At 35.9% G+C, this 27,871-nt stretch overlaps 1 protein-coding gene across 4 annotated transcripts; it reads right to left on the reverse strand.

Moving 5' to 3' along the window:
* Window positions 1–2,076: 2,076 nt before the first annotated feature.
* On the reverse strand, window positions 2,077–27,871 carry LOC111369777 (6-phosphofructo-2-kinase/fructose-2,6-bisphosphatase). 4 transcript variants are annotated; one of them, XM_022991413.1, is made up of 23 exons: window positions 27,502–27,869; window positions 26,838–26,901; window positions 26,451–26,746; window positions 25,447–25,578; window positions 23,744–23,953; window positions 23,553–23,648; window positions 23,255–23,353; window positions 23,122–23,163; window positions 21,697–21,750; window positions 20,411–20,464; window positions 20,256–20,333; window positions 19,641–19,732; window positions 19,512–19,569; window positions 19,337–19,411; window positions 12,082–12,129; window positions 11,168–11,265; window positions 10,692–10,767; window positions 9,674–9,736; window positions 9,463–9,554; window positions 3,206–3,274; window positions 3,048–3,111; window positions 2,890–2,955; window positions 2,077–2,615 (listed from the first exon to the last, which is right to left on the reverse strand). In XM_022991413.1, exons 1-23 carry the CDS (start codon window positions 27,679–27,681, stop codon window positions 2,538–2,540), a joined length of 2,184 nt encoding a protein of 727 aa, XP_022847181.1. In that variant the 5' UTR covers window positions 27,682–27,869; the 3' UTR covers window positions 2,077–2,537. The 4 variants fall into 4 exon arrangements, 3 of the variants coding, with proteins under 3 accessions (XP_022847181.1, XP_022847182.1, XP_022847183.1); XM_022991414.1 differs by having other exon boundaries at window positions 23,134–23,163; window positions 27,502–27,868; XM_022991415.1 differs by lacking the exon at window positions 26,838–26,901 and having other exon boundaries at window positions 27,502–27,621.

Genomic DNA, 27,871 nt, shown 5'->3' on the forward strand with positions numbered 1-27,871 from the left:
GTATTATTGTTATGATCATGCATAATTTCTCTCTCTCAAGTGCCGAAATTGACTATCATCTAATCATTCAATTAGTGATTAATTAATTAAAATCATTAAACCAATAATACAAACAAATGGAAATGAAAATTTCATAGAAATAACCAAAACCAAATCAAATCCCATCCGCAAGTTTTGTTACATCAAACTCTTAGACCAGATATTTAATTCATGGCAGAAACCATAAAAATAATCAAATTCAAATAAACAACATAGAGGAGAATAGAAAAACTAGTTTTGGTAGATCTTCAATCTCCTTTACGATGTTGTCCTTGATTTCTTGATGATTGCTTGCTTCTTGCCTTTTTCTTACCCGGTTGAATTGTATTTGAAAAGTTGCCTAGATTGGTATTTATGCCTTTTTAAAGTCCTAAGAGTTGGATTGAATTTGTACTTGCGAAAAAAAAATCAGCAATCTGACACCTAGGTAGTGAGGGAAAGCATCTGGGCAATCGCGATAGGTTCGATTGCAATGTACAGCTTTCAGTATTCTTATCATAATTTTTTTCTCGATATCCAATTGAGGCAATTCAAAGCGTGTTAAAAAGTTAACTCAAAATACAACTTTGCTTCTGATGTTATTTCCAATTCGAATTTTTGCTATGTCAAAAATGAATCTCAATGTGAGATTAAAAATTCGATGTTTGACTATATTTCATCCCTTCGACCTTTTTTTCATCCAACACTCTCGAATATTCATTTTGAGGTTCGACACAACTTTTCAATATTTGAACTTTAGTCTTCAAACTTTGAATCTCTTACAATTCGACCCCCTTTTTTATTTTGCCAAGTTTTGTTCATTTCTTTCAATTTCATTAATCTATATCACATCATCAAAACAAACATTAAAACGCTCTAAAACTCATAAGAATTAACTAAATATTAAGCTTAAATGATGTCTAAAGTATGAGTGAAATACACTCCTTAATATCATAGTAAAAAATTAAAATTGACCAAAAAGATGATTATACCTTTATTTTTAATTACAAATATAAATGCAAAAGAAAAAGAACGAAGATATAAATTAAGAAAAACAAAATGCCCTACGAACCACGGTCCACTTCCTACTACATTCACCCACACCCGCCAAACTGTGCCATTTATGGGTCGGGCTTAGTTTAGTTGTATCAAGCTTTCGAGAGGCTCATTCAAGACTCATTCGAAATATCCCATTCCTGCAACAGATCTTGGAGAAAAAGTATTGTTAAATTTATACCGTCCATTATTTCATACTATTACACAACAAAAAATAAGAGCTTTAGTTTGAACTCATAGGCATAGAAATAAGCAAGAGAGAAATTTTCCCCATTTGTGTCTCTTTTGATCAATCCTTCGCATATACCAACAACATTCAAGTAATGCCCTTTGATTTCACCCATTTCAACTTGTGATTTATAAATTGCTTCGACACAAAATAAGAAACAATCTCTCCAACACATAAATGCCTGAGAGTTCAAGTTTTCATCATCTTTGGTAAAATCAAGTACACCACGAAGACATTCATAAACTGCCCTACCACAATTTTTAATAGATAACACCAATTTATTTCTAATAAGTTCTTTAATAGTTGGCATGTTGAATCATATGCATAATGGGCTGGTTAGTAGTAGCAAGCGTTCGGGACAATTGAGATTTTTCAACTTTAGCATCCCTCTACTTCGCTTTGTGGATTACCATGAAACTAGGCAGTTTCCTTCCAAGATATTAAGGCCCCGTTTGTTTCCCATTTATGTCAAAATTGGAATGAAAAATATAGCCGTTACGGGCCTCACACAAGAAATAGAAATTCAAGTATAGGGGCTTGATGTGATGAATAACAGTTATATTTTTCATTTTAATGAGAAAAAAATGAGAAACAAACAGGGACTAAATGTAGTAAATATTGCGCTAGAACCCATCCACATTGCTCTAAACACCTTAAAGATTAAGCATAAAAGAAAACCAAGTCAGAATTTACCAGTATCTGACTTGTTTCAGACAGCCTGCAAGGCCAACTTAAGTCAAACTATATCCTGCATCTACAATAACCCCAATAAGTACAACACAAAATAATCGAACAGGTAATTGTTACATGATCAACTTCCTTCATCAAGCAGAGCAAATGTATAACCTGATGAATGCAATTATCAACAACAGGCGAATGTTCAATTTACAGTTCCTCTATGCTTGGAAGTTAGAATGTTGTATAACGAAATATTACAATCAAAGAAGACAACAAAATCTCGAGATTCAGGGTAATACATGATGAAGTCACCAACTTATTTTTGAAGGGATTTGCACGTACATATGCACAGGTTCCTGAGTGCGTGACTCTCTCTCTCTCTCTCTCTCTCTGAGAAAGAGAGAGCACAGCCAAATTTGTAGTCGAGACTACTAAATTGTTGTCACATAACCCTGTTAAGATTAGATCCTATAATGAAATATACATTCAAGAATATGGAGACCTTGCTACTGTACCATGTGTAGAATTTCCATATAAGCAACTTTCTCAGTCAAATTTAATCCATGAGCTTATATCTTTTCTCCTGGACACCACTGACTCCCATTTGTATCTCTATGATTGTATGAAGCGGCATCTGCAAATTGCCAAACCAAAATTCGTAGCTTCTTAGCATCTTAAGCATTAATTAAAATTCCTATTCACTGATTGTGAAGGGTAAAGATTGTTGTGATAAAAGAAAATTAAATACTATATCATTAAAGCATGTATGTGCTATATATGTTGCAACCACAGATAATTCTTCTGGTTAGATGTGAAAGACATTGAGTGAGAATTTGTCAGTTCCATTTCATGCGTAAAACTACAGGCAAATAATCATCTTACATTATCAACCATCATGCTCAAATTACCTCTATGTGGGGTATTTCTTGCAATGGCCTGTCAGCAAAATATGCATATAAAGCTCTCAGTACTGCCTGCAAGACAGACCATAATAACAACATTTTAGCACTCTGAAATACAACGCCATTTTGGGATGAGACTTCAGTTTCATGATGAGAAGTGAAACCTGGTGAGATACCACCACAACCGGAGCTCTTTGTCGTTCAAGTTCAATAATCACAGGTTCCAACCTGAAAGAGGCCCAAAGGCAAATAACATTACCCAAGCATAATAAACAGATAAACTGAATCTTTCCAAGAATTAGCAAAGCATTTTATTGCAAACCTTTGTATAACATCTAGATAAGATTCCCCACGAGGATATCTATATCTTAATTTATCCTTGTTCCTGGACCTGTGATATATAGAACACAATAAACCTCAAGAACAAGTGACTTCAAGAAATACACCTGCCCCACATAAAAAATTGAAAAAAGAAAGAAAGAAAGAAAGAAACATAGAGTAGAATTGACAAGAATACAGTTTGAAAAACTCAGTATGTATGCTCAAGAATAAAAGCTTACACATCAACAGTGCATAACTATGAGGAGAGGATCAATTAACTAACTAATAACAATGACAAATTTTTATTTTATTAAACAGGATTTGAACATGACAAAAAAGACGTGATAACAGAAACATAGTATTAACAAATCATATTGCTTGCTAATTAGATCAAATTATATCAATTGAAGCAACTCAGTTTCCAATATATTAAGGATCTATCAACATTTAGTTTCCTAATTTAGTTGTGTCTCATTTTCTCTCTTTCCATTGGCCAGGTTAATGTCCTATGATGTCTAGATCCCTGTTTTAGACTTTGATATTAAGAAATTAAGCCTTTGGCTTTTATTGTTCTTTCGAGGATACTAGGACTGCTCAATTAAGCCCCATTAAAAGGCCTTCCCTAACACAACAAATGTCTACCTCGAAGGATACTTTTCTCATGCTTCTGTTGCCATCAAATCTAAAAACGATCCAGAACTCAACAGCAAATAAGTAAACAGAACTTAGATAAGACACCAAAGCATTTAGCCCAAAAGATTTGATATCTTATTTAACCAACAAGATTTATAAGGCAGTCATGAACATTTCACGTGCCGAAGTTGACTCAAGGAAGAATGTACTTTCAATTCCAGGAATAATAATCGGATTTATCTAGGATTTTAACGATTACAACGATGGACACAACACAGGAAACTTTTCCGATTCACAGAGTGAGTTCACAGTTCAACGATAGTTCTGCTGGAATCAGTATGTAACAGCTATGTAGAAAATCAGATTAATGGAGAAAATTAGGGATTTGATTGAGATTGCATATTTGATTATTTCTATAGTTAAGTAGGATAATTATTTTTCCCTTATTTAGGAGATTGGTTTCCTTCCTTGTTTCTTAATTCACTTGTATATAAAGTCATGTACAGAAGAGTGTATCTTAAGGCAATAAACAGACGAAAACGTGTTTTTTACAAGCCTTCATGGTATCAGAGCTAGACCCCTATTAACCTAGCAATCCATGTCAGAAATTCCTACAAACAGTAAGGAATCTACAACCTCAGAAACTCTCCAAAGCGAAACAGAGGTCATCTCATCCATGGGATCCAATAACGTCGAAAATTCTTCCTTTCAACTCACCGTCAAAAAATCTGAACGGAGGAAATTTCCGAGAATGGGCCCAATCCATCAAACTAATTATCGAAGGCAAAGGGAAATTGGGGTATCTCACTAGAGATACCAAGAAACCAACGGATGTGGCACTTCTTCAGAAGTGGAAGTCTCAGAATTCAATGATAACAGCCTGGCTAGTTAACTCTATGACTCCAGCAATAGGTAAAACTTATCTGTTTCCGCCGACTGCGAAAGAAGTTTGGGATGCAGCTAAGGACACATACTATGATGGAGTAAACGCCTCACTAATCTTCGAATTGAAGACCCGGTTATGGCAAACCAAACAAGGGGAAAGAGAAGTCACTAACTACTACTTGGAAATGACGAATATGTGGCAAGAACTGGACCTCTGCCTCGAGGAAGAATAGGAATCTCCAAGCGATAGTGTACGGTACCGGAAAAGGGTTGAAAACGAACGGGTTTTTGAATTTCTTGCAAGCCTTAACCGAGACCTGGATGATGTTGGGGGTGAATCTTGAGCCGACGACCACTGCCAACCACGAGAGAGGTCTTTGCAGAAGTCCGAAGGGAGGAAAATCGCCGGAAAATTATCATGAAGACTGGCGAAGATGACAGTGCAGTAGAATCGGCGTTGCTGCTGAAACGGAATGGACCTGGGTTCAAAAGAAATGGGAAAGCGATTAATGGGCCGTTGGCAGTGACTGGGCCGAATGGGCCTAATTTTATTACTAAAGGTGGATGGGCTAAAAAACCATATAATGGGCCAAATGACTCTATTGGGCCTGGATTAAATGGGTCGGTTTCAATTAGATCAAAACAACAAAGGGGGAGGCCTTGGTGTGAACACTGTAGTAAACTAAGACACAAGGAAGATACATGCTGGGATTTACACAGGAAACCTACTGATCGGAAGCCAAGGCGAAATACCAGGAATCGAGGCTATCAAGCAGCAATTGATCATACGGAAAATTTTAAAGATAATTCCACTACAGGGCGAGCATTTAATCCTGAACAATTGGAACAACTTTATCAAATCTTTTCCAGTCTTCAAACTTCAGGTCAACCTTCCACACACGACCCTTCAAGCTCACTAGCTCACAAAGGTAATCACTCAAGTGCCTTGACTACGTCCTTGAAATACAAAATTCCTTGGATTATTGATTCAGGAGCGTCGGATCACATGACTGGAGCCCACCAACTTTTCTCATCATACACAACTTGTACCGGCAATATTAAGGTTAAAATTGCGGATGGGTCACTCTCAACTGTGGTAGGAAAAGGAAGTATCCAATTATTTGAATCTATAACACTAAATTCAGTACTTCATGTTCCAAAATTAACTTGAAACTCGCTGTCATTTAACAAAAACCTCAAATTGCTCAGCTAAATTTTTCCCTTCTTCTTGTATCTTTTAGGACCTATAATCGAAAAAGACGATTAACAGTGTCAAAGAGTATGAGGGTCTTTGAGGAGGCAGATATGAGTAAGCCAAGCCAAATTGCAATTTTGATTCTGCATGTCTCTAGGGATAGTGAAATCTTATTGTGGCATTACAGAATGGGTCATCCCAATATTCAATATCTTAAACGTGCTTCCGTCTATCTTTTCGAATAAAACTTCATTTGATTTTCAATGTGAAATTTGTGAACTAGCAAAACACCAACGTAATACTTTCTCGAAATCCGTGTACAAACCATCTAAACCATTCTCTATAATTCACAGCAATTTATGGGGACCTTCACGAATCCCTAATCGCACCCATACAAAGTGGTTCGTTACATTCATTGATAACCATGCTCGGGTTTGTTGGACTTACATGCTAAGAGAAAAAATTGATGTGCGCTCAATATTTATCGACTTTCACTCGATAATTCAAACACAATTCCAAACCCAAATTCAAATTCTTCGCACAGATAATGGCACTGAATACTTCAATTCCATCTTACGTGACTATTTACAAAAACATGGAATAGTACACCAGAGTTCTTGTATCGACACTCCCCAACAAAATGGGATTGCTAAACAAAAAAATAGACATCTACTTGAAGTTGCTCGTGCCTTAATGCTCACTGCCAATATGCCAAAAAACCACGTGGAGACGCCATCTTAACCACTACCTATCTTATCAACAGAATGCCTAGCGGCACACGACTTTGAATCACCTCTCGACAAATTCCATAAAATCTTTCCTACCTTAAGTCTATATTCTAATCTACCCTTTAGAGTATTTGGTTGTACTCTATATTCTAATCTACCCTTCAGAGTATTTGGTTGTACTGCATTTGTCCATATTCATTCCCACAATCGAAATAAACTTGACCCTCGTGCGATTAAATGTGTATTCATTGGATATTCAACTACTCAAAAGGGCTACAAATGCTATGATCCATCTACAAAAAAGGTATTCGTCAGTCTTGATGTCACATTCTTCGAAAAATTTACCTATTTCCAGAAGCCCTCCCTTCAGGGGGAGAATTTGAGTGAAGATCGGTTCATAGATTTTGATCTCTCCCCTTCTGAACATACCTCCAACACAAATTCATATCCTACCACACTATCAAATATCAACATGCCACATGTAGAACACTTGAACTCAGGGGGAGATGCAAAAAAACAAAAGGAAAAGGAGGTATTAGTTTACTCTAGGAGGCCAAAGCCAAAAGATAACCTCGTACTTGAAGCACCAAGAGAGTTTGAACTGATGATAGCTCCACATCTTGATGAGTCCAAATCACTTGATATCAATCTACCCATCGCACTCAAAAAACAACCCCGATCATGTACCCTTCATCCCATCTCAAAATTCATTTCATATAATGCTTTATCTACTAAATTTCGTACTTTTACATCTAACCTTGACATTACAGCAATTCCAAGAAATGTTGAGGAAGCCGTGGATATTCCACATTGGAGAAATGCGGTGATGGAAGAAATGCAAGCCCTTCAGAAAAATGAAACTTGGGATGTGATGGACCTACCAAAAGGAAAAAGACCCGTAGAGTGCAAATGGGTCTTTAATGTGAAATATAAGTAAGAAAGATACAAAGCTCGTCTGGTGGCGAAATGATACACACAAATCTACGGTATAAACTACATAGAAACATTTGCACCAGTGGCCAAGCTAAATACGATACGTGTCCTCCTATCTATAGCAGCCAATTTGGATTGCCAATTTCAGCAACTTGACATAAAGAACGCATTTTTGAATGGAGAATTGGAAGAAGAGATCTTCATGACACTACCTCCAAGCTTCTACTTACAGGACGAAAATAAAGTTTGTAAATTGAAAAAATATCTATATGGTCTCAAAGAGTCACCAAGAGCTTGGTTCGATCAATTTGCCAAGGTATTAAAAAGGCAGGGTTATCAGCAAGGACGATCAGATCATACTATGTTCTTCCAACAACTAGAGAGTGGAAGAAAAACAATTTTGATTGTGTATGTTGACGATATAATCCTAACTGGAGATAACATAATTGAGATGGATAGACTAAACAAATACCTGGCAACTGAGTTTGAGGTAAAAGATCTGGGACAGATGCGGTATTTCTTGGGAATGGAGGTAGCAAGGACAAGAAAGGGCATCAATGTTTCACAACGAAAATACATTCATGATCTAATCAGAAACTGGCATGCTTGAATGTAAACCAAGTGAGACATCAATCGAGTCAGGAAGAAAGAGAATACTGGAGAACCGGTTGAAAAAGATAGATATCAGCGACTAGTTGGGAAGTTAATCTACCTATCTCACAGTAGACTAGATATTGCATTTGCAGTTAGTGTTGTTAGCCAACATATGTATTCACCTAAGGAAACTCATCTAATAGTAGTATATAGAATTCTCAGATATCTAAAAAGTTCTTCAGGAAGAGGATTATACTTCAAGAAAAATGAAAAAAAAGAAATAGAAGTCTACACAGATGTAGATTGGGCTGGTTTTACAGAAGATAGAAGATCAACAACTAGCTATTATACCTATGTATGGGGCAATTTGGTAACTTTGAGAAGCAAGAAACAAAATGTAGTGGCTCGAAACAGTGCAGAAGCCGAATTTAGAGCAGTTGCACAAGGAATCTGTGAAAGACTGTGGTTAAAGAAACTCTTGAAAAAACTGCAAGTTGCCATGAAATTTCCAGTCAAACTATACTGTGACAGTAAGGCAGCTATCAGCATCTCTCTGAATCCAGTACAACACGATAGAACCAAGCATGTAGAAATGAACAGACACTTTATCAAAGAAAAGGTGGAAGAATGGGTGATTTGTATGACATATGTCCCTACAAAAGGACAAACGGCAGATATCTTCACCAAATAACTATCTCGACAGATTTTCGATAACTTCATTTGCAAGTTGGATATAGTCAACATTTACCATCCAACTTGAGGGGGAGTATAGAAAATCGGATTAATGGAGAAAATTTGGGATTTGATTGAGATTGCATATTTGATTATTTCTATAGTTAAGTAGGATAATTATTTATCCCTTATTTAGGAGATTGGTTTCCTTCCTTGTTTCTTAATTCACTTGTAAATATAGTCATGTACAGAAGAGTGTATCTTAAGGCAATTAACAGAAGAAAACATGTGTTTACAAGCCTTCAAGCTAGATTCGAGATGTAATCAATGTTTGGATCTTCTGTCACAATAGTATATTAAATTGAATTGAGGATCATGTTCTACAAATCTCAAAATTTATCATGATAACATGATAGAGAAAAATGAATCTTAAACAAAAATAATTTAAATGTGAGAAGATGTAGGTCTTATTTGATTGACAATGAAACAGTGATCAAAATAATCAATGGGTCAAACATCCATCACGAATATCGCACTTTCAAGTCAGATAATACTATGCTTCATCTATGCACAAATATACTAAAAGGATAAAATAAAGTTCAAAGAACTGAAGCATACTGATATTCCTCGGGCATATTTCTCTTTATTTCTTCATAATTCATCCCATCACATGCACCAGCATTAATCTCATCCAGTGCACGCCATTGTATCTACAAGTGAAGATGGAATTACAAATAGATTCAGTAGTCAACTAAAACAATGGTGGGAGAATCACTACTGAATACTGTAATTTATGTTTTAATCACGTATAGCAGTTAACACAACCTACCTTCGGGAATCCAACTATTGGGCTAGCAGTTATAATTGATCTCTGCAACGTGCTGGTCCATATCTAAGACATAGGAGAAACATGATGTCAAAAACAATGAACTTAATCTGGTAATTTTATGCGATGTTAGCTCCAGTGGATGTTCAAGGAATTATAATTTTTTACAGAAAAAAAATGCTACAATTCAATATCAGAGAACACATTGAGACAAATTTTTTATTCATCAAATGGATGTTTGAATTAAAGACTAGCGTACAATGACCAGCAATATTTATTAAAGAAGAATTAATTTAGAACCATTCTATATTTTCAGCAGTGATATTGATGCTAATTAACACCTTGCCTTCTAGAGGTGAACAATAGGCATATAATCTCATAAACCATGATACGGTGGTGACTGGTGACATGACCTTATATCCACCCAGACATGAATTCAAGCAGAATAAACGATTGGCTTATTTCAAGAAAGAAAAAATCTTGCAGAACAGATAAGGTTAATATTAGGGAAACTGAAATACGGCCCCTAATTTATAATCTTGACCCACCTATCAAAAAAAAAACCTTTAATCTTGCCCACACCCTCTATCCTTGAAGCCTTTAAAAGAGAGAACTCTACATTTTCAAACATCATCAGTGCCAACATTACAGATAAAGAAATTGACATGATCTATATCTAAGCCAAAAATACATAAAAATGCACTATTTTAGCAACAAATGGATCAGATCTAAGAGACTATTAACAAGTTAACCATAAATTTGTGATTTCCAGCTAGCCAAATCGAATAAGGCCATCTATGAGGTTAAGATGTTTTCTCAGCGAATACTTCATTAGATTTTTTTTTTTATTTTTTTATTTTTTTATTTTTTTAATATAACAACAGACAGACTATCCAATCAACACTGTACGACAGGGCAAATAAAATTTCTGAACTTAAAATTCAGAAGAACTGTATAGAAGATTTTGTCACACATCTAATTCTATCTTTGAACTCAAATTTTTTAAATTGGTGAAACTTACAGAAGCAGCCCTTTCGTTTTTCAGACGCTTTTCAACAAAATTAGCAAGTTTCTTTGCATAAAGCTCTCCAGTATCACTGTCAAAGGGTATTAGCACTTTAGATTAGGTAATAGTGAAGGAAATGAGTTTATATCACAGAAATTGTCAACTCAAAATAAATACAACAAAAAATTATTAGTCAATAGCTAGTCAAATTTTTTGCAGTTTCGTGCTAGTGGAATTCCAGGACATCTAAAAGTATGATGAAGGGTTGTTGAGATATATTGACATCCCACCACCCCTTAATGGCATTAACATGGGTCCTTAACCTTGAAATTCTGTTTGCAGCTCTTGGATTTTTGCATTGGCTGAATGAGAATAAATTTACCAAAGATGAATCTTTATTTTCAACGAAAGAATTATGGATATTAAATCAGAGACTCAAATATTCTACCCAAATTTAGTAGAAAATTTAACATGATAAAATAAAAAAGAACCTCAACACACTGTCACCACCAATTCTGCCTCTAACATTGTCACGGCTCTCTCCATGCCTAGTAAGCAGAATTGGTCTTGGCGTCAGATGTGTATTCACCTGCAAAATGGAAAGAAACACAATCTGAAGTCATATCTTTATGTAATATATTTAAAGCAGTGCAAAAGGAGGGGGAGGGGGGGGGGGGGTTTTTTGAGAATGGGGGGGGGGGGGGGGGGGGCGTTTTTTGAGAATAGATTATCAAAAAGTGATTTTTTTTTTTTAGAGAACGTGCAGTTAAAAAATAGAAAAAAAAAATTGAATTTACATGCAAAATTATTTATTGGGAGAATATATGGTTGAAAATGAATTTGAAGAAAATTGTTTTTTAAAGGATGGGGCCCAAATAGGGGCAAAATAAAAAATAAATGAATAAATAGCCGGATGAAGAGAAAAAATAATACTTAGATCATAAGAGAGGAATGTTATAGAGCAAAGCCTTTTCCTCCAGATCCTTTTACATATATAATAAGTCGCAAGTTCAAAATATAGATGGGAAAGCAGCATACAGCTTGAAGAAACAGGTTTAGAGAAACCTAATGATCCAAATATGCTAATTGCAACAACATTGAGAAGAAAACATATATACAGTACCCTGGGTCATCGGGAACAGTTGAAATTTATCATTTTTAATTTTATGTAATCCCTGGCACTTTTATCACCAGTTAGATTGGGACAAAGGAAATCTCCTCAAGAGTACTACGTGGACCAAGGTCTCTTACATGAACTTTTCTGGGTTAGAACCTTATACATCGTTAAAAGTGCTTCTGTTCACACTTGACATTGATAATGATAGAATGGTATATCTATAGAAACAGCCATGTAATATTGCAAGACGAGTAGGTAAGTGTTACGACACAATGAAATAGGACGTACCAGGAAAAATACTATACGACCAGGAAGATAGCCACTAATGTTGTTCACCTGTTTCACAAATATTCACAATTAGGTAGCAACCAGCAATGATGTTTTCCATTGAAAGGAAAAGGAGAAAAGCAATGGGAAGCCAAGAAATTCAGAACAAAACTCTAAAATTATTGTTCAAACAGTAGCTTCAACTTTTTACCGAAGCAAAAATAGACCATAACATTAAAAAAAGATCAAAATTTTAATAATCTATAGAAGTAGAATCACATGTTTTTTTAACAATTATACAACCTACAGACTGTAGCTGAAGTTAAGTAATAGTTACACAATCTACGGACCATTGATCAAATGGCTTTTACTGATATCCCAATCTAATTTATTCTCATCCTGAAATAATGAAATATAAATGCATGTGAGGAAGAATGTAACAAAAATCAGACTGGATGAATGCCAAAAATTGAGGTCCTTAACAAACTAGGAAGGTAGAATGCAAAGCTCAACTACTTAACATCATCTAATTGAAATACATAGAAAGGAAATTTGATAAAATAAAGTCCAAAGCAAGAACTGGTCGAAAACTAAATTCCATATTTAGGTCCTTTTTTATTGTGGGATTAACGTGACAATATTTTGCAGAATGAATCTTCTCGTGTGTATTACATTTGATTTAAAAATATTACAAGCTATTAAGGAAAGAAAATAATTAGCTATACAATGGAATTAATCCTGATTGTTTGTGATTTATTAACCTATACATGGAAATATACTCTAATGACACCCCCACCCCCCCGGACCCGATTGATGTTGGGGAGTCCACAAGCATCAATTTACTCACGAGAAAGTTATGAAGGAGGCGAGTTAACAATTTGGTGAAGATATGTGTACCCTGTTGTGAAGTGGAAACATGGGGAAGAGATATGACTTTGGAATCATAGGCATTCCGGATGTAATGACAATCGACTTCTATATGCTGCGTTCATGTTACACAGGATTGGCCGCAATCTAAATAGCACTAATGTTGTTACCATGAAAGGGTGTAAACTATGATTGAGAGATACCAAGTTCTGCCAAAAGACCATGCAACCACGTAACCTCAAAACATGCGGCAGATATAGCTCGGTATTCAGCCTCAGTGGAAGACTTAGAAACACATTCTTGTTTATTACATTTCCAAGAAATGAGAGCATCACCAAAAAAAAATATACCATCCAATAGCAGATCGACGGGAATCAGGACAACCAGCACAATCAGCATCACTATAAGCTGTGAGCTCAAGAGATGACCCCCCAGGGAAGAAAAGATCACGATGAGGAGTTTCAATAAGATAGCAAATAATGCGACGAACGGCTACCAAATGAAGATGATGAGGAGCGTCCATAAACTTGCTTATAGTATGAACCGCAAAGGAAATATCCGGACGTGTGATGGTGAGATGGATGAGACTACCTACAAACTTCCAATAAAGAGTAGAATCTGGAAGAAAATCTCCTCCATCTTCTCGATATTTGGCATTATGCTCCAACAGCGTATCAACTGAGGAGGCTTCAAATATACTCATGTTGATTCAAGAAGATACCATCTGATGTGGTATGTACCTCTAAACCAAGAAAGTAAGTTGAACAAGGTCTTTCATGTGAAAAATCGAGTGAAGATGCTGCTGAAGTTTCTGGATAAGACTGTGATCAAATCCAGAGATAATAATATCATCCACATCTACCAATAAAAAGACAATGCCAACAATACTCTTGTGAAAAACAGAGATGCCTCATACTGACTTCGGGTAAATAAGAAATCCAAAAGAGTACAACGAAATTTGTCAACCATGCCCAATGAGCCTACTTAAGATCATACAAAAAGCATTTTAGCCAATATCTAGAGTCAATTAAGGGAAGAGGCATACCAGATGGAAGTTTCATATAAATATCCTCCTTGAGGTGTACATGTAGGAATGCGTTCTTCACATCCATTTGATGTAAAAACCATGATTGGGAAGTGGCAAGCAATAACAAGAGATGAACTGTGGTCATTTTTGCTACAAGAGCAAATGTCTCATCATACTCCCGACGATTACCCAAAACAACTAATCGAGCCTTATAACACTCAGGAGAATCATCAGAACGAAGTTTAACGAAATATACTCATTTACTTCCAATGGGTTTCACACTTAATATCCTAGGTCTGATTGGCCTGAAGAGCCTCGAGCCTGTTACCAACATTCATGTTCTATAGCTTGTCTATGGGAAGAAGGAATAGAAACCGAATTAAGTGTAGCGGACATAGAACTACGGAAGGAGAAACCATACCTATTGGGTGGTCGAGAAACATGAGAAGTAAGACGAAGAGGGACGGGAGGCGGCACATCATCATGTGCAGGATCAGGAGTCGTAGGTAGAGGATCAGAGAAGCTTGGAAGGACCATTATCGGAGAAACAAGATCTAGATTAGTGATGGATGCAACATGCCTACGAGCGTAAACAAGGCTGGCTTGTACCGAGATGGTTCTGCAGGGAAATCAGGTAACATAGAGAACACAGGAGGAGAAACTACAGTTTCTGAACTGAAGAATGATTATTTTTCAAAAAAAATAATATTATGAAAAATACGAATTCGTTGTGATGTAGGATCATAACAGATGTACCATTTTTTAGTCCCACCATATCCCAGAAAGGCACACTTGACAGATTGAAGAGTAAGTTTTGTCCTTTCATGTGATTGCAAATGAACAAAACATACAGACTTAAAGGGACGGAGATGAGAATATGTGGGATGATAACCAAATATTTTCAAAAATGAAGAAACATTACTAAAAGTGAGAGAATGTAATCGGTTTATGAGATGCACAGCGGTATACAATGCTTCACACAAAAAACGAGAGGGAACAGAATACTCAATCAAAAGAGCTCGAACCATATCAAGAACATAACGATTCTTGCGTTCTGCCACGCCGTTTTGTTGAGGCGTAGAAGGGTAAGATCGCTGAGAAATAATACATTTGAGTTGTAAGAAAGATTGAAAAGCTCTAGACATTCATTCACCTCCTGAATCAGATCTTAAGACTTTGATCGAGGAATAAAATTGATTGTCAATGAGAGCAAGAAAGACTTGAAAAGCAAAGAAGACATAACTCTTTGCACGAAGAAAATAAATCCATGTAAATCGATTATAATCATCGATAAAGATAACAAAGTATTTATAATGTGCATAGGATACCACGGGTGCAACACCCTATACATCACTACGAATAATATCGAAAATTTGTAAAGCACGAGAATCATGAGATGGGAATGGTAGAACTTTACTTTTAGCAAGTTTACATGACGCACAATCGAGAGAGATAACTGAAGCAGCATTTTTATTACCAAGCAAACCCGAGTTTAACAAGTGTTGTAGCACATTCGAATTGGGGTGTCCCAATTTGTTATGCCACTTAAAAATATCTAAAGTGGCAGAATTACAAACGGAAGAAGAAAATGGAATAGGCTTTTATGAAATAGGAAACAGACGTCCCACTTTAGGTCCCTTTCGATAGTCCTTCCAGACATCTGATCTTGTACATGACAATTAGAAGAAGAAAAAGAGACAATACAATTATTAGATAAAGATTAGTTAATAAATGAGGAGAGGTTAAAGTGATATATCTCCCACAGCGAGGAAAGGAAGTGTGTTACCATCGGCAGTGTGTACATTGAAAGGTCCTATATATGGTCTAAGGTTACAAAGTAACAAAGGATCGTGAGTCATATTGTTAGAGGCACCTGAGTCTAATAACCAAGAAGAACGAGTAGATGGTGTATTACCTGAGATACCCAAAGCAGAGATAATCGTTTGTTGAATCATCTCAAGAATTATGTGAGTTTGAGAAGAGTTGAGAAATGTTGGAACTTGAAAAGGAGTAGGTGGTAAAGCAGAATTAGAGGCTAAAGTTGCAACAGCAATATAATTTGCTCCAATGTTGCGTGGAGGACAAGTGGGGCACTCCTTAATAGCATAGTCAGACTTCTTGCAATAATTGCAAACTTTTTTAGGACACTGAAGAGCTATGTAACCAAATCCCTTACAACTATAACATTGCAAACAGACATATCCCGATGCTTGAATTTTCCTTGAGCCACATAAGCAATGGGAGCCGGTGCTACATTATTCTGTTGTTGTTCCAAAGAAGCGCGAATGATAAGACACTGCTCCTCCCTCAGTAATTCACCCAAACAACCATCCAGTGATGAAAGAGACTCGCAATTCATAAGACCAGATCGGGTGGATTCAAATTCAGTTCATAATTTCATAAGAAATTGATCTCTCTTGGTGACTTCGTGTACAACTTGGATAGCCTCCAAATTGTTTAATGAAACCAAAGCGTAGATAATATTTGTGTACTCGGCCCAAAGATTAGAGAATCCTGAATAATATTCTTCAATGGAACATGAGAGAAATTTGCTAATTCAAACTCCAACTGAAGTCGCCAAGCATTATTACTTTGAGTATAGACTTTCTTCAAGAACTCCCACATAGCACGGACTGACTTGTAAGGTCTGAGATTAAGGACAATCTACTCATCAACTGATTCAATGATCCAGGCCATAAGTTGAGAATCTTTGGTTTTTCAAGCAATATACTTTTCTTTATCCTTCTCTTGATCAGGAGAAGGAAGATCTCCATCAATATATCCCCAAAGATCGCCTTTGCCTTCAACCAACAATTGAAAGTGAAAAGCCCATGAAGAGTAATTTTTTCCAAAAAAGCGAATACAAACAGACTCAATTCTTATCGGTTGACATGATGGAACTAATAATTAGCCCCCATTTGAGCCCCATTATTTGTAGATTATAATGAGATGAATAGTGTTTTTTTTAAAATGAGTTGTTGAAAAACTTTTGATTTACGTGTAATATTATTTTATTGAAGATTGTGTGGTTAAAAGTAGGAGAGAGAAAATTTTGATTTAATGTAATGAGAAATAATGGAGCTCAAACGGGGGCTTAATTAAAAGAGTAGCCCAAATACAATCGACCAACACTATTCAAATAATTCAGCTTAACTAATAATGAATCAAGCCCAATAGCCCAACACCACCACAATTCACGTCCCAGTCCAGGAGAAAGAGAAGAAACCAAGTTAATACAAAGAAGAATTCAACTGGAGATGTGAAGTCCCCAACCCAACACCGAGATGCCAAAAACCTCCCTCGACCAAGAATCAACAACTGAACTAAGAAGGAAACTATGACTAAACACCACTAGGCGGAGCAAACCGGGAGGCGCGACGCAAGACAAAGATAGAGACAAAGACGAAGGCCGAGAAACTCAACCAATGCGGAAGAGAAGGGATGCGACCACCGAAGATACGAACTTCAATGAACAGTGGTCCGATGACAGTCGTCGACTACTATCCACCTCCTACCAACTATAGATTGCCGAAAAAACACGAGATGGTGCCAAGGGTGGACCCATAGACTTCAGACTGTGGGGTCAAAAATGAAGGCTTCGCTGCTGTTTGGGAAGAAATTGTTAGATATTTTTCATCATTTTGCATGTATTTATTTTTTTGTTTTGCGAATGATTTGCCACTTCGACTGGTGTTTGTTGTTGCGCAAAGGGCAACGCCCCCGAAAGAGAATTTTATTTTCAAAAGTCTTTGAATAGGTGCATTTGTTCGTTTTGACTGCTACTTCCAACATATGTGTTCTTCATTTTAAGGGATACACCTATTCAAACGGTTGCCTTAATTTCTATAAATTCTGGGCGAATTCTCGTTTGCAAAATACATTAAAAAATATTCTTCTCTCTTTCTCTTGGCATCATCAGTTCTTTTTCGAGTGTCTTCTTGGTTTGATCAAGTAGTCACAATTTGAATCAAACGCCTCCATTGTATTCTAAGAGAGATTTTCTATCATACCCCAATCGTGACTTCGTTGGATAGGAAAGAAACATCTCTTAAAAGATAACGTTTTTCGTACTTTAGAATTCATTAAGTTTTCAAATTTTCCTACATTTTTCTCATCAGAAATCGGTGGGAAGACAATGGAGTGGAGAGTGGATTATGGTCTTAGGTCTATCATCTATGGACTATGGATTAATGGATATGGATAATGGATTGGAGTCATTGGGCTAGCCGGCTAGGAATTAATTGGAACTCCCAAATATTCATGGATAACCGTTTTCAAAAAAAAAAAAAAAAAAAAAAAAAACTGGGGGGTCATTTAACCCCACATAACCCCATGTGGGTCCGCCCCTGGATGGTGTCGAACACACGAGGACGATCACAAGTACGAGAAAGAGGATTTTAGGTCTCTGATACCATGACAATATTTTGCAGAATGAATCTTCTCGTGTGTATTACATTTGATTTATAGAATATTACAAGCTATATAAGGAAAGAAAATAATTAGCTATACAATGGAATTAATCCCTGATTTTCGGTGATTTTATTAACCTCTACATGGAAATATACTCTAATATAACCGACATTCCCTTTACTTATTAAACCAAGAAAGAGACCCTCAATTTCTTCTTTATTTCATTGCTCTTTCTTCCCTTCACCTCTTTTTTTCTTTATCAAACTATTTCCTTCTTCCCATCTCTTTATGGGTTAATCTTGACGAAATTGACTTTGGCACCTTACTTGAAGAATACATCTTACATTCAATGTTCCCAGCTTATTAATTCAATCTTGGAGAAGAAGATTCAGGCAACCACTAGCAAACTAATGGCAATTTTCTTTTATGGAGGAGGGAATGATAAAGAATATAATTAACGTGGCTCAATAAAAAGTCAGATAATCCAAGAAAATTACAAGAATTAATCAAATCTACTGCTCCCAGTTTCGAGTTTTTTCTTCAGGTTTTTTCCTTAGAAGATTTATGAACTCTAGCATTGATTGGAGAATCAATTTTTGTCTAAATCGTAGGACCTCTCTATATCACTAATCACACGTGTTTCAATTTATTATTAAATTTGGTTTTATCAAAAAGATAGAAATCATCTGCAGATCCAAAATCATATAATGGCAAATTAATACGATGTGTATGGAACTGCTGTATGTGCCAATAAATTAAGCATAAAAGGAAATTTCTAGCACCACCAAGGATTTATTGGAGATTGTTTGCATACAAGATTGTTGTCTCTTTTCTATTATTTTACGCAACCATTCATGCAAGAGAAGCAACCTTGCATATATATGTAATAGATATTCAAATTTGAATTTATAGAAAATATACTGAACAAAACTAATTTGATAAGATTTAGACATGATGGAAAGGAGGTTTTACTTGTATTTGTCCACCATGGCCACTGACCATATCAATCATTTTGATATAAGAGCCTTCTTCTACGGGTTCATAAACCTGAAATCAGAAAATGCTACCTATAAAACACTATTACCCATAGCATCCATCAAAAAAATAATAATAAAAACTTGAGCTATAGTATGTTTCAAGAAACTACTTTGTCATAGTTCTCAAGTCGATGTTTGAAGTCATGATATCCAGCTTCAAAATCCGGCCTGAAAATATCATGAATCACGACGTAAAATTACAGTGGGTTAGCATTACAATGAAACGAGTTTAGTCATACTCTTCCGCATAGTCAGGGCTCTGCTGAACTTTGAGGCGTATATTTCTTTCAATTATTTGCTGATCATTGCATATTGTCTCCAAAAAGATAATCTGAAGCAAAGAACATGTAATCACACTAACAGGCTCTCACTCTAAAAGGCACCGAGAATCAGCTATGGTTTATGTCATATAAAAAATTAGATGCCAAGCAAGAATATCAAGGCAAACCACCATCACAGATTAAATATAACTTGTGCACTGCTGTCGAAAACAAACAAAGAGGCCTTACAGAGTTGAGTGGTGTGCACTTGTACTCAAAGGCATTGTGGTCCACACCCAGGAAAATTCACATAACCTATAGTCTGCATTGTAGGAATCTTTCTCTAGCTTCTGTTTCAGAAGTCTTAACCCAACACACAAGACCGCTGCCCCAATACCCCCAAAAAAAAAAAAAAAAAGAAGGGCGGGAGAGGGAGAAACCTCAAGTGGCTTCTCTACGATCATCTTTCATGTTATGCATGTCAAACTATTATAACATCTATGAAAATTTTATTGGAAGATTTGCCACAAATTGAGTCTTACTCTGCACAGTTCCTCGCAGAATTATAATCAACTAGCCGCAAAATCATCATACCTTGCATTTTCCTTCAGCCATTTTCATAAGCATATTCCTCCTATTCCTTGTACTGTTTGTGGCATCAAATATTCCCACCTAAATGCACGTAAAATTTATATTAGAACAGGGTAAAATATATGTAGCAGATTATCACAATTAAAAATAAAACTTACCTGTCCACCCTCTTGCATCCAAGATATCATATCTTCCATTGCAAGAGCTGCTACCTAGTTGCAGGTGACATATTAAAACTATGTGCAAGGAAAAAGGCCAATTCAGGGCATGACTTAAAATAAGAAACAACAAAAAACAGCAAAAGAAGTTCAAAATTTAAAAATTTCTTTCAGCAGGTAAGTTTTAAGAGAAAAATGCAATGCCCAATGCTATCAGCAACCACAAACTTGCAAGTACAGCAAAAGAAGTCATGAGTAAGAAGCCTAGATATCTTCAATTGACATTTATAAACAGCTTGTAAATCAGCCGTGTCATATTCACATCATTTGGAAAGGACTGAAGAATTTAAAAGAATTAAAATTACATATTTATAGGATTAGAGATTACAAGATTGGGAAGAACTAATTTACAGCTATACAAAAGATACTAACATCTAGAAAAACTAAAAGAGGAGATTTACACAGTGTTTACAAATATTATTTCCAAAGAAACTGTGAACAGGAGAAAAAAATCAAGGGAAGATCTGAATGTGATAGACGCATAGAGCAGAAGGTCATACATACGAGAGACTTTTGACTCATGCCATTTCACCAATGAGAAGATAATGATCAGGCAAATCTTGAGTTTGCAAAATTAGCCACATTTCATATTTCCAAGGGTGGCAACTGAATGGCATGAAATTAGTTAGGAAAAGCCATGCATGTATAGCCACAGAAGTCTCTCACAAATATATCATGCTTACACTACACAAGCAAACAGCATGCATACAGCTTTTCATTAATCAAATTTGAGCATGTAGCATACCATAGATGCCAAAAGCTCTAATTTCCCTATTATAAACAGAGAATAATATCACAAACAACACTTTTGGGGTACTGTCATGGTTGTAATCCTCAAATTTTCTTTTCCCAATTTTTCTATACTAAATTATGCAGAATGAGAGAGAAAGGGGTGCAAACAGTCTTGAAACATTAAGTCTTTGCTAAGGGTATAAGGAAATGTCCAATAAAAGCAATTGACTTTTGAATTGAAAATCTTATTAGAATACCAAAATGGAGGCATAGCGAAAATGACAAGACAAAGATATCATTAATATCTCCACTTCTAGAATGGCAAGTGCCTATCACAGTATAACCCTTATTATATGATATCGAGGAAGAAGTATAGTTACAAGAGAAATTACTTTGAATCCATGCTAATTTGGTGGTGATTTCAGCTGATAAAACTTATACAGCTTACTAAAATATTCTCATGATTTAAAATGGTTTTCCTGGTAAACAATTACCTCATTGCGTGCTTCCAAGCCTTCTGGATTGTCACCTCGGAAAAAATCTGCAGTCTGCATCAAGATATTTTGTAAGAAGATGAAAGGGGTATCTAGAAAAATAGCTTCAGCCACCAAGAAAATTTAAGTTCGTAAAGAATGCTAAATCAAATGGCCACCACAGTTTGACAAATCTAATTAGTACAACCCTTTCAAATCCTTTGAGCATATTATTGAATTTAGCTGTCATGGAGCTCATATTCCAGACTGTTTTATCAGTTATTACACTCATGTCATAACTAAACATTTTGAAGGAGTATTATGATGCTGAACATTTCAAAGGGGCAGTTGAAATATTCTTGCAAGTATATTTCCAGGAAATAATTTGATGCTATGTGTATGAATTGTGAAACTGGCCGGTAAAAGTTTCCAACATTGTATACTTGTTATGGCATTAAGAATATTGGAGCTTTTAATCCACGTGGACCATGAGCAATCTATAAAACCATTTATTAATTTCAGAAAGTGAATTTCGAAGAAATATCTATTAATCATTGTTGGCCACTAGCCCAAAGAAGTTATTTTGGCTCCAACATCAGACCTGGTATGTTGGGTGGCCATAGATCAATCCATTCTGGGCTATCTCGATAAAAAATCTAAACAATTGAGGTGGAGAAGGTTATGGAAAAACCTAAAAAGCAATGGGACTCTCCTAAAGGCAGCAAGCAATGGGGTTTTGTTACTCTTCCCAACAATTGAAGATGGACAGCTCATATGTTGATCATAGTTAAAAAAGTGGGCATACTATCTTCTTTCATTTACCTTTTCTCTCTGTAAATGTTAGATCTCATATCGTTCAAAGGGTTAAAATCTGAAATATGAGTCATGAGATGGAAAACAGAATCAACACTTGCCCGTATACCACTGTTGGTATTCCTACCGGTTCTCAGATGATAGCATCTTCAGTTTCGTGATTGTTTTACGGCCAGTACAGTGTTTTTGTTCTTATTTTAAAAATACGAAGAGAAATACCATTTTATTGCAATGAAAACATATATTACATGCATATGGGTGGTGAATTTTCCTTAACTGACCAGATTTGAATAAAATGTGGACCACGTGTCTGATTGGCATTCGTGCGGTCGTGCCTTTAGTAGTACGAGGAGCAAGAATAAAAGATCTTATTCATTTAACCCCAAATATCGAGCATTGTGCAGAGAAATTTTGAGTTTTGATGACCAATTGTCATGAGAACGAGAAATAGAGAGAATTTAATCACGTCTGAGGGAATTAAGGACGTCTCAATTTGTTAAAAGACCTGAACGTATAGTCCCAAGATGTTTCTAAGATATGTGAATTCAACTGCTCTAGAATGTAGAAATTCTAAAGCTATTTCTGATATATGAAAGAATATACAGAAACGTGAGGAAAAAGGTGATATCTGACCAATTGACAAACCTGATTAATTCCATGCTTTAGTCTTCGATACTGTGAACAAAAATATACCAATTATTCAGCTTCTCCTGTTTCCATAAGTCTATAAAATTAATGAGCAATAAAAGTTAAAAAAGGTATTCACCTTCCCAACATTGAAGTGTTTGGTCTCATGCCCTAACCAACGTAGATATCTAGTAAGTTTAGCTGCAGTAAAAGTTTTACCACGAGCAGGCAATCCAACCTGTGGAGATTAGAATAACATACTTCTGAGGTATAAATTTACAACCAATGAAAATTCAAAGCCCAGTATGGATGACAAAAGTATCTTCCTGCAAGAATTTTAGTGAATATGTAGTATACAGTATTTCAAAGCTTGAATGAAAGAAACAGATTATGAAATGTATGATCAAAAGTCAGAAAAAAAGAAACTAAGAGTGTACCAGCACAATTGCTAGATGTCTATCCTCCTTTGGCCCAAGCATCTGATCTGCTACAGCTGCAGCTGCAACAGCTCCTGCAGCGGCGGGCATAGAGTTCTAACAATTTACAGTGGGTAATGAATTAGAAGTATGCATTTCTAGGGCCAAAAATCTTATATTTTACACTCAGTCTTCTTTCAGTTCCTACATACCTTGGCTTCTGAATAAAGTTTGAGGTCAGCCGTGAATGACGCAGCACTTGCAGATTTTACTAGCCTAGGAGATCCTACTCCCCTATCCACAAAGATTCCTCTGTGACCTTCTTGTTTCTGCATTGATGAAAAAGTTCCCACTGACTTCGACTCAATCATGCCAGATCCTGAAGGTGGTGCAGTTGGGTCTGGGACTATGACTTCCATCCCCTAATACAATTACACATTTTAGACATATAGAAGTGTACTACATGTGGCTGCAAAGTATGGAAGTAACACGCAAAAGGTTGCAAGCTAATTCCTGAGAGAACTGGTTCATAGAAGTGCAATTAAAAGACCGTAGCAAAGTCCACTCATAACATCAGCCCTGTTAATCAGCACGTTGCATGAAAATTTTATTAGGAGGGTGATGTGAACCAGGATGGCTAGACCGCTTTTAAACCCACGAAAAATTACACAAACCCTAAGAAAGCCAAAAATCAAAGTTTAGGACTCAATTCACAAATTTGCAGACCAAACAACCAATAGTATATTAAACTATTGATCTTTTGATCACAAAACTCATAAATTTAATCCGGATTTGGATTTAATCCAACCAATTAATGAATCAAACAACCCCAAAGTAACAAAGACAAGAAGGACCTTTTGATTACACAATGAAATGAATCTTACCCAAGTTTTGAATGCCAAAAGATCGCGAAATCTTGATCAGTTCGGTTGTTCCACACAAGAACAAATATTGGAAGCGAAAAGCCTCTAGAATTAATTCTCAAAGTCTTCGAATACAATAATGAAATAAATTTTCTATTTATGCTAAAGTCTAGAAATATGGAAAAAAAAAAAAAAAAACCTAATTTAAGAGTCCTAAAATAATAAACTTGCCAAAAATAAGAAATTGAGTCAAAATAGGATTTAAGAGTCCCAAAATAATAAACTTGACAAAAATAAGAAATTGAGTCAAAAAATGATTCTTGCGAAAAATTGCAACTTTGGTCCCGAAGCATACTATGCGGCCGACTTTGGCCTAACCCGGATCATATCAGAGGGTGTTTGGTAGAGATTAAAATTAGAATTTTTAGTTAATTGTGATAGAAGTTTTTGAAATATATGGTTGAAAAGTTGTGGGACCGATGAAAGATGTAGTTAATATTGATTGTTTGACTTTGACTTAGATTAAAATTAGATTTTTTAATCTCTCCCAAACAAGCTGTAAGTATTATTGATGAACAGACGTGCTTCCTTCCATTTCAGATTAACCAACAGATATCAACGTGATTACGTACCAGTGCTTTGACAGAGGAATACTCATTTGACTTAATTTAGTAGGTCCAGGTCCGTAGGGAAAAATCTCAATTTAACAAAACAGCAATTTCAGGTAAAAAAATTGCTAATCATCAATCGGTAAGTCCACCCTTCCTCTTGATGGGGAACAGGAATAAAAACATTTAGGTTCAGATAATTATCTCCATCTCCAGTAGAAAACTAATTTATATAGTGAATTTAATTCTCCCTCAATATCAGTATTTTACCACTAGCTTTGCGAACTCAATTATTTTGAACACAAGACAATTCTCAAAGCGTGGAATATAGTCTGAATAAGAAATAAGAGATTGGGGCAAGAACGACACCATTGATGTTGCAGCTAGAAACACCATTATCTAATGTAGTAACCCACCACTAGAGCAATCAGTTCAGGAAAATACCCCAAAACGACTCAGTGACGTAGGTGTTTCTGTCATGTTAGCTGCATACACCAGAGCTGAGTTTGCAGCCATAGCTGGAGCAGGGACAACATAGTGCTCAAGATCAAGCTCCAAACTTGCTGAAGATCCATTCTGTATTGGAAATTGTCAAAATACAACTGATATATCAAACCATCAATATTGATAGATATCGTACAGAAGAAATCATAAGAAGCTATACATAAAGGAAGAATTTTAATAGTTAGCATTTGGGATGCTCACGAATCAGAAAAATTCAGGAAAATAAATTAGTGAACTGTGTTAGTCACCCCCAAGTCCCACCCAAACTTGAGTACAATTACTCCTTGACAATTATAAAAGTCTGGTCAGATGGTGCACATTCCCTAAGTCATAGCACCAAAACCATCCTTTTTCACCTTGAACTCTTGAAAAGTAAAAGTTAGATTGAATTGAGGGACCCAAGAAACTCTAAAATATCATCAAGAAACTCTACAAGTGTTACACAGCCATTAAGATCGCAGTCTTTAATCCAAGAAAAATGTATGATTTTCATTCGTCAGCACCAAGTTGTATCTTGCTCTCTAAAGGTTATACTATTTGTCTCCTTCGACAATAATTATCATTCGATATATTTCAAGGCTTTTTTGCCAAAGACAAGAGAACTTGTATGTAGAAATTTAGCCACAAAGTGAGATTGATTTTTCAAAAACAAATAACTTAGAAGAAGACATCCACACCCCTTCTTTATAAAGGCTTAATGCACCAATATGCATTACTTTTTCCATAAGTGTCCAAATATATCATAATAAATTGGAGCGGGGGGAAATGCAAATCCTCTCAGGAAAGTCATGTCTTCGGGGCCCTTTAATCCCACAAACAATATACAGAGGCCAAATGCATGCAATATCCTATTGAGTCAAAAGGATTCAAATGTCCGATACTAAAGAAACATAACCCGACAATTAGAGAATAATTCTCATGTACATAATAAGCTTAATACCCACCTCAGGACCAGCTTCAGCAGCTGAATTTATACTAATATCTGGGATTCCTCGAACAGTTGAAGGCTGAAGATTCTCTTGATATGCTCTCCAACTTGCCGCAAGATCAAATGGCGAAACTCTATCCACGTTAATAAATACTCTGTACTCAAAAACCTCATCACCACTCAATTTAAACATAGCCGACCTCCCATCCCCATGTAATGTACCCGCTGTCAATTGCCTGTTCGGACCCTCCTCAACTATACATGGAGAGCTACAATATTTGGGCTTCAACAGAAACTTAAAATCCAAAGTGTCTGTAAAAAAACAAGAGATAATTAAATCTTCAATTTTACAAGAATACTAAAATGGAGAAAAATTCTTGGCTTACACAGTGGGCATAATTACCATGGTTAGGAGGGACCACAAAACTTAATATCCACATAGATGTGTATTCACGTTCCAACGAAAGCTGATAGTTTATGAAAATATATTAGCAACTAAAAGAACGAAAATCTCCCAAAATTCCAACCAAAAATAACTACAAAAACACAAGATTCAGCAGCATAGGATGTGTGAAAAATTGGTTGAAACACAATAGTCAATGAATTCATTTTTGTTTCGAATTAATCAATTAACTTTCATTCTTGTTCTTTCATTTTTGTTTCAGGTCAGGCACTCCGTCTACTGGTGGAACTGCTGACTTATGTAACTTATAAATCCCAATGATGTATAAGTTTCCTCATCCAAATTGGCAGAAATGCTTAATTCTTTCGAAAGACTAATGCATTTACATAGAACAATTCTTTTAGAATATCGTATATAAGTCAGCAATTCTGTTAATTTTACCTTGAAAAGACAAAGTAAGAAACACAAAGAAAATTTGAGTGATTGACTTGTAATAAAATAAATTAGGCCAGCAAAGTGTTCTTAATTTTAACCCCAGAAACATCTATTAGCAAAAATGCACAATCTTATATGAAACTGAAAAAATCAACTGTACTCTAACTTTTCCAATAAATTGAAGTACTAAAACTAGAAAAAAAAATTGGGAAATATGAAACAAACTTACGGCTTTAGAGGGGTCCCAGGAGCCGACGAGTGGTACCGAGCCGTAAACATGGGGTATGATATCACCATTGAGCTTATAATTTTCCATTCTGAGAGAAACATAGAGTTGACCGCCGGCTTGGTCTCTCTCTTCGCTGCCATGGGAGCTGCTATCGGGATTTCTCGATGCGCCAGTGCCCATTTTGTGATGAGTTACAGAGTGGGAAAAAATTTATAATGATCAAATTCTTATTCAATTTTTTACTGAAAATAATAAATGCGTGCATGTGTGTGGGTGAGTGGGTGAAGAAAGAGATTGCGATCGAAAGGTGAGGAATTACGAAAAGCGTGGCGATAAGGTCCGAATGGAATCGCGGTGGGGACGCCAAAGC

Source organism: Olea europaea, chromosome 20 (genome assembly GCF_002742605.1).
Source record: "Olea europaea var. sylvestris chromosome 20, O_europaea_v1, whole genome shotgun sequence".
In the NCBI taxonomy this organism is placed as follows: domain Eukaryota; kingdom Viridiplantae; phylum Streptophyta; class Magnoliopsida; order Lamiales; family Oleaceae; genus Olea; species Olea europaea.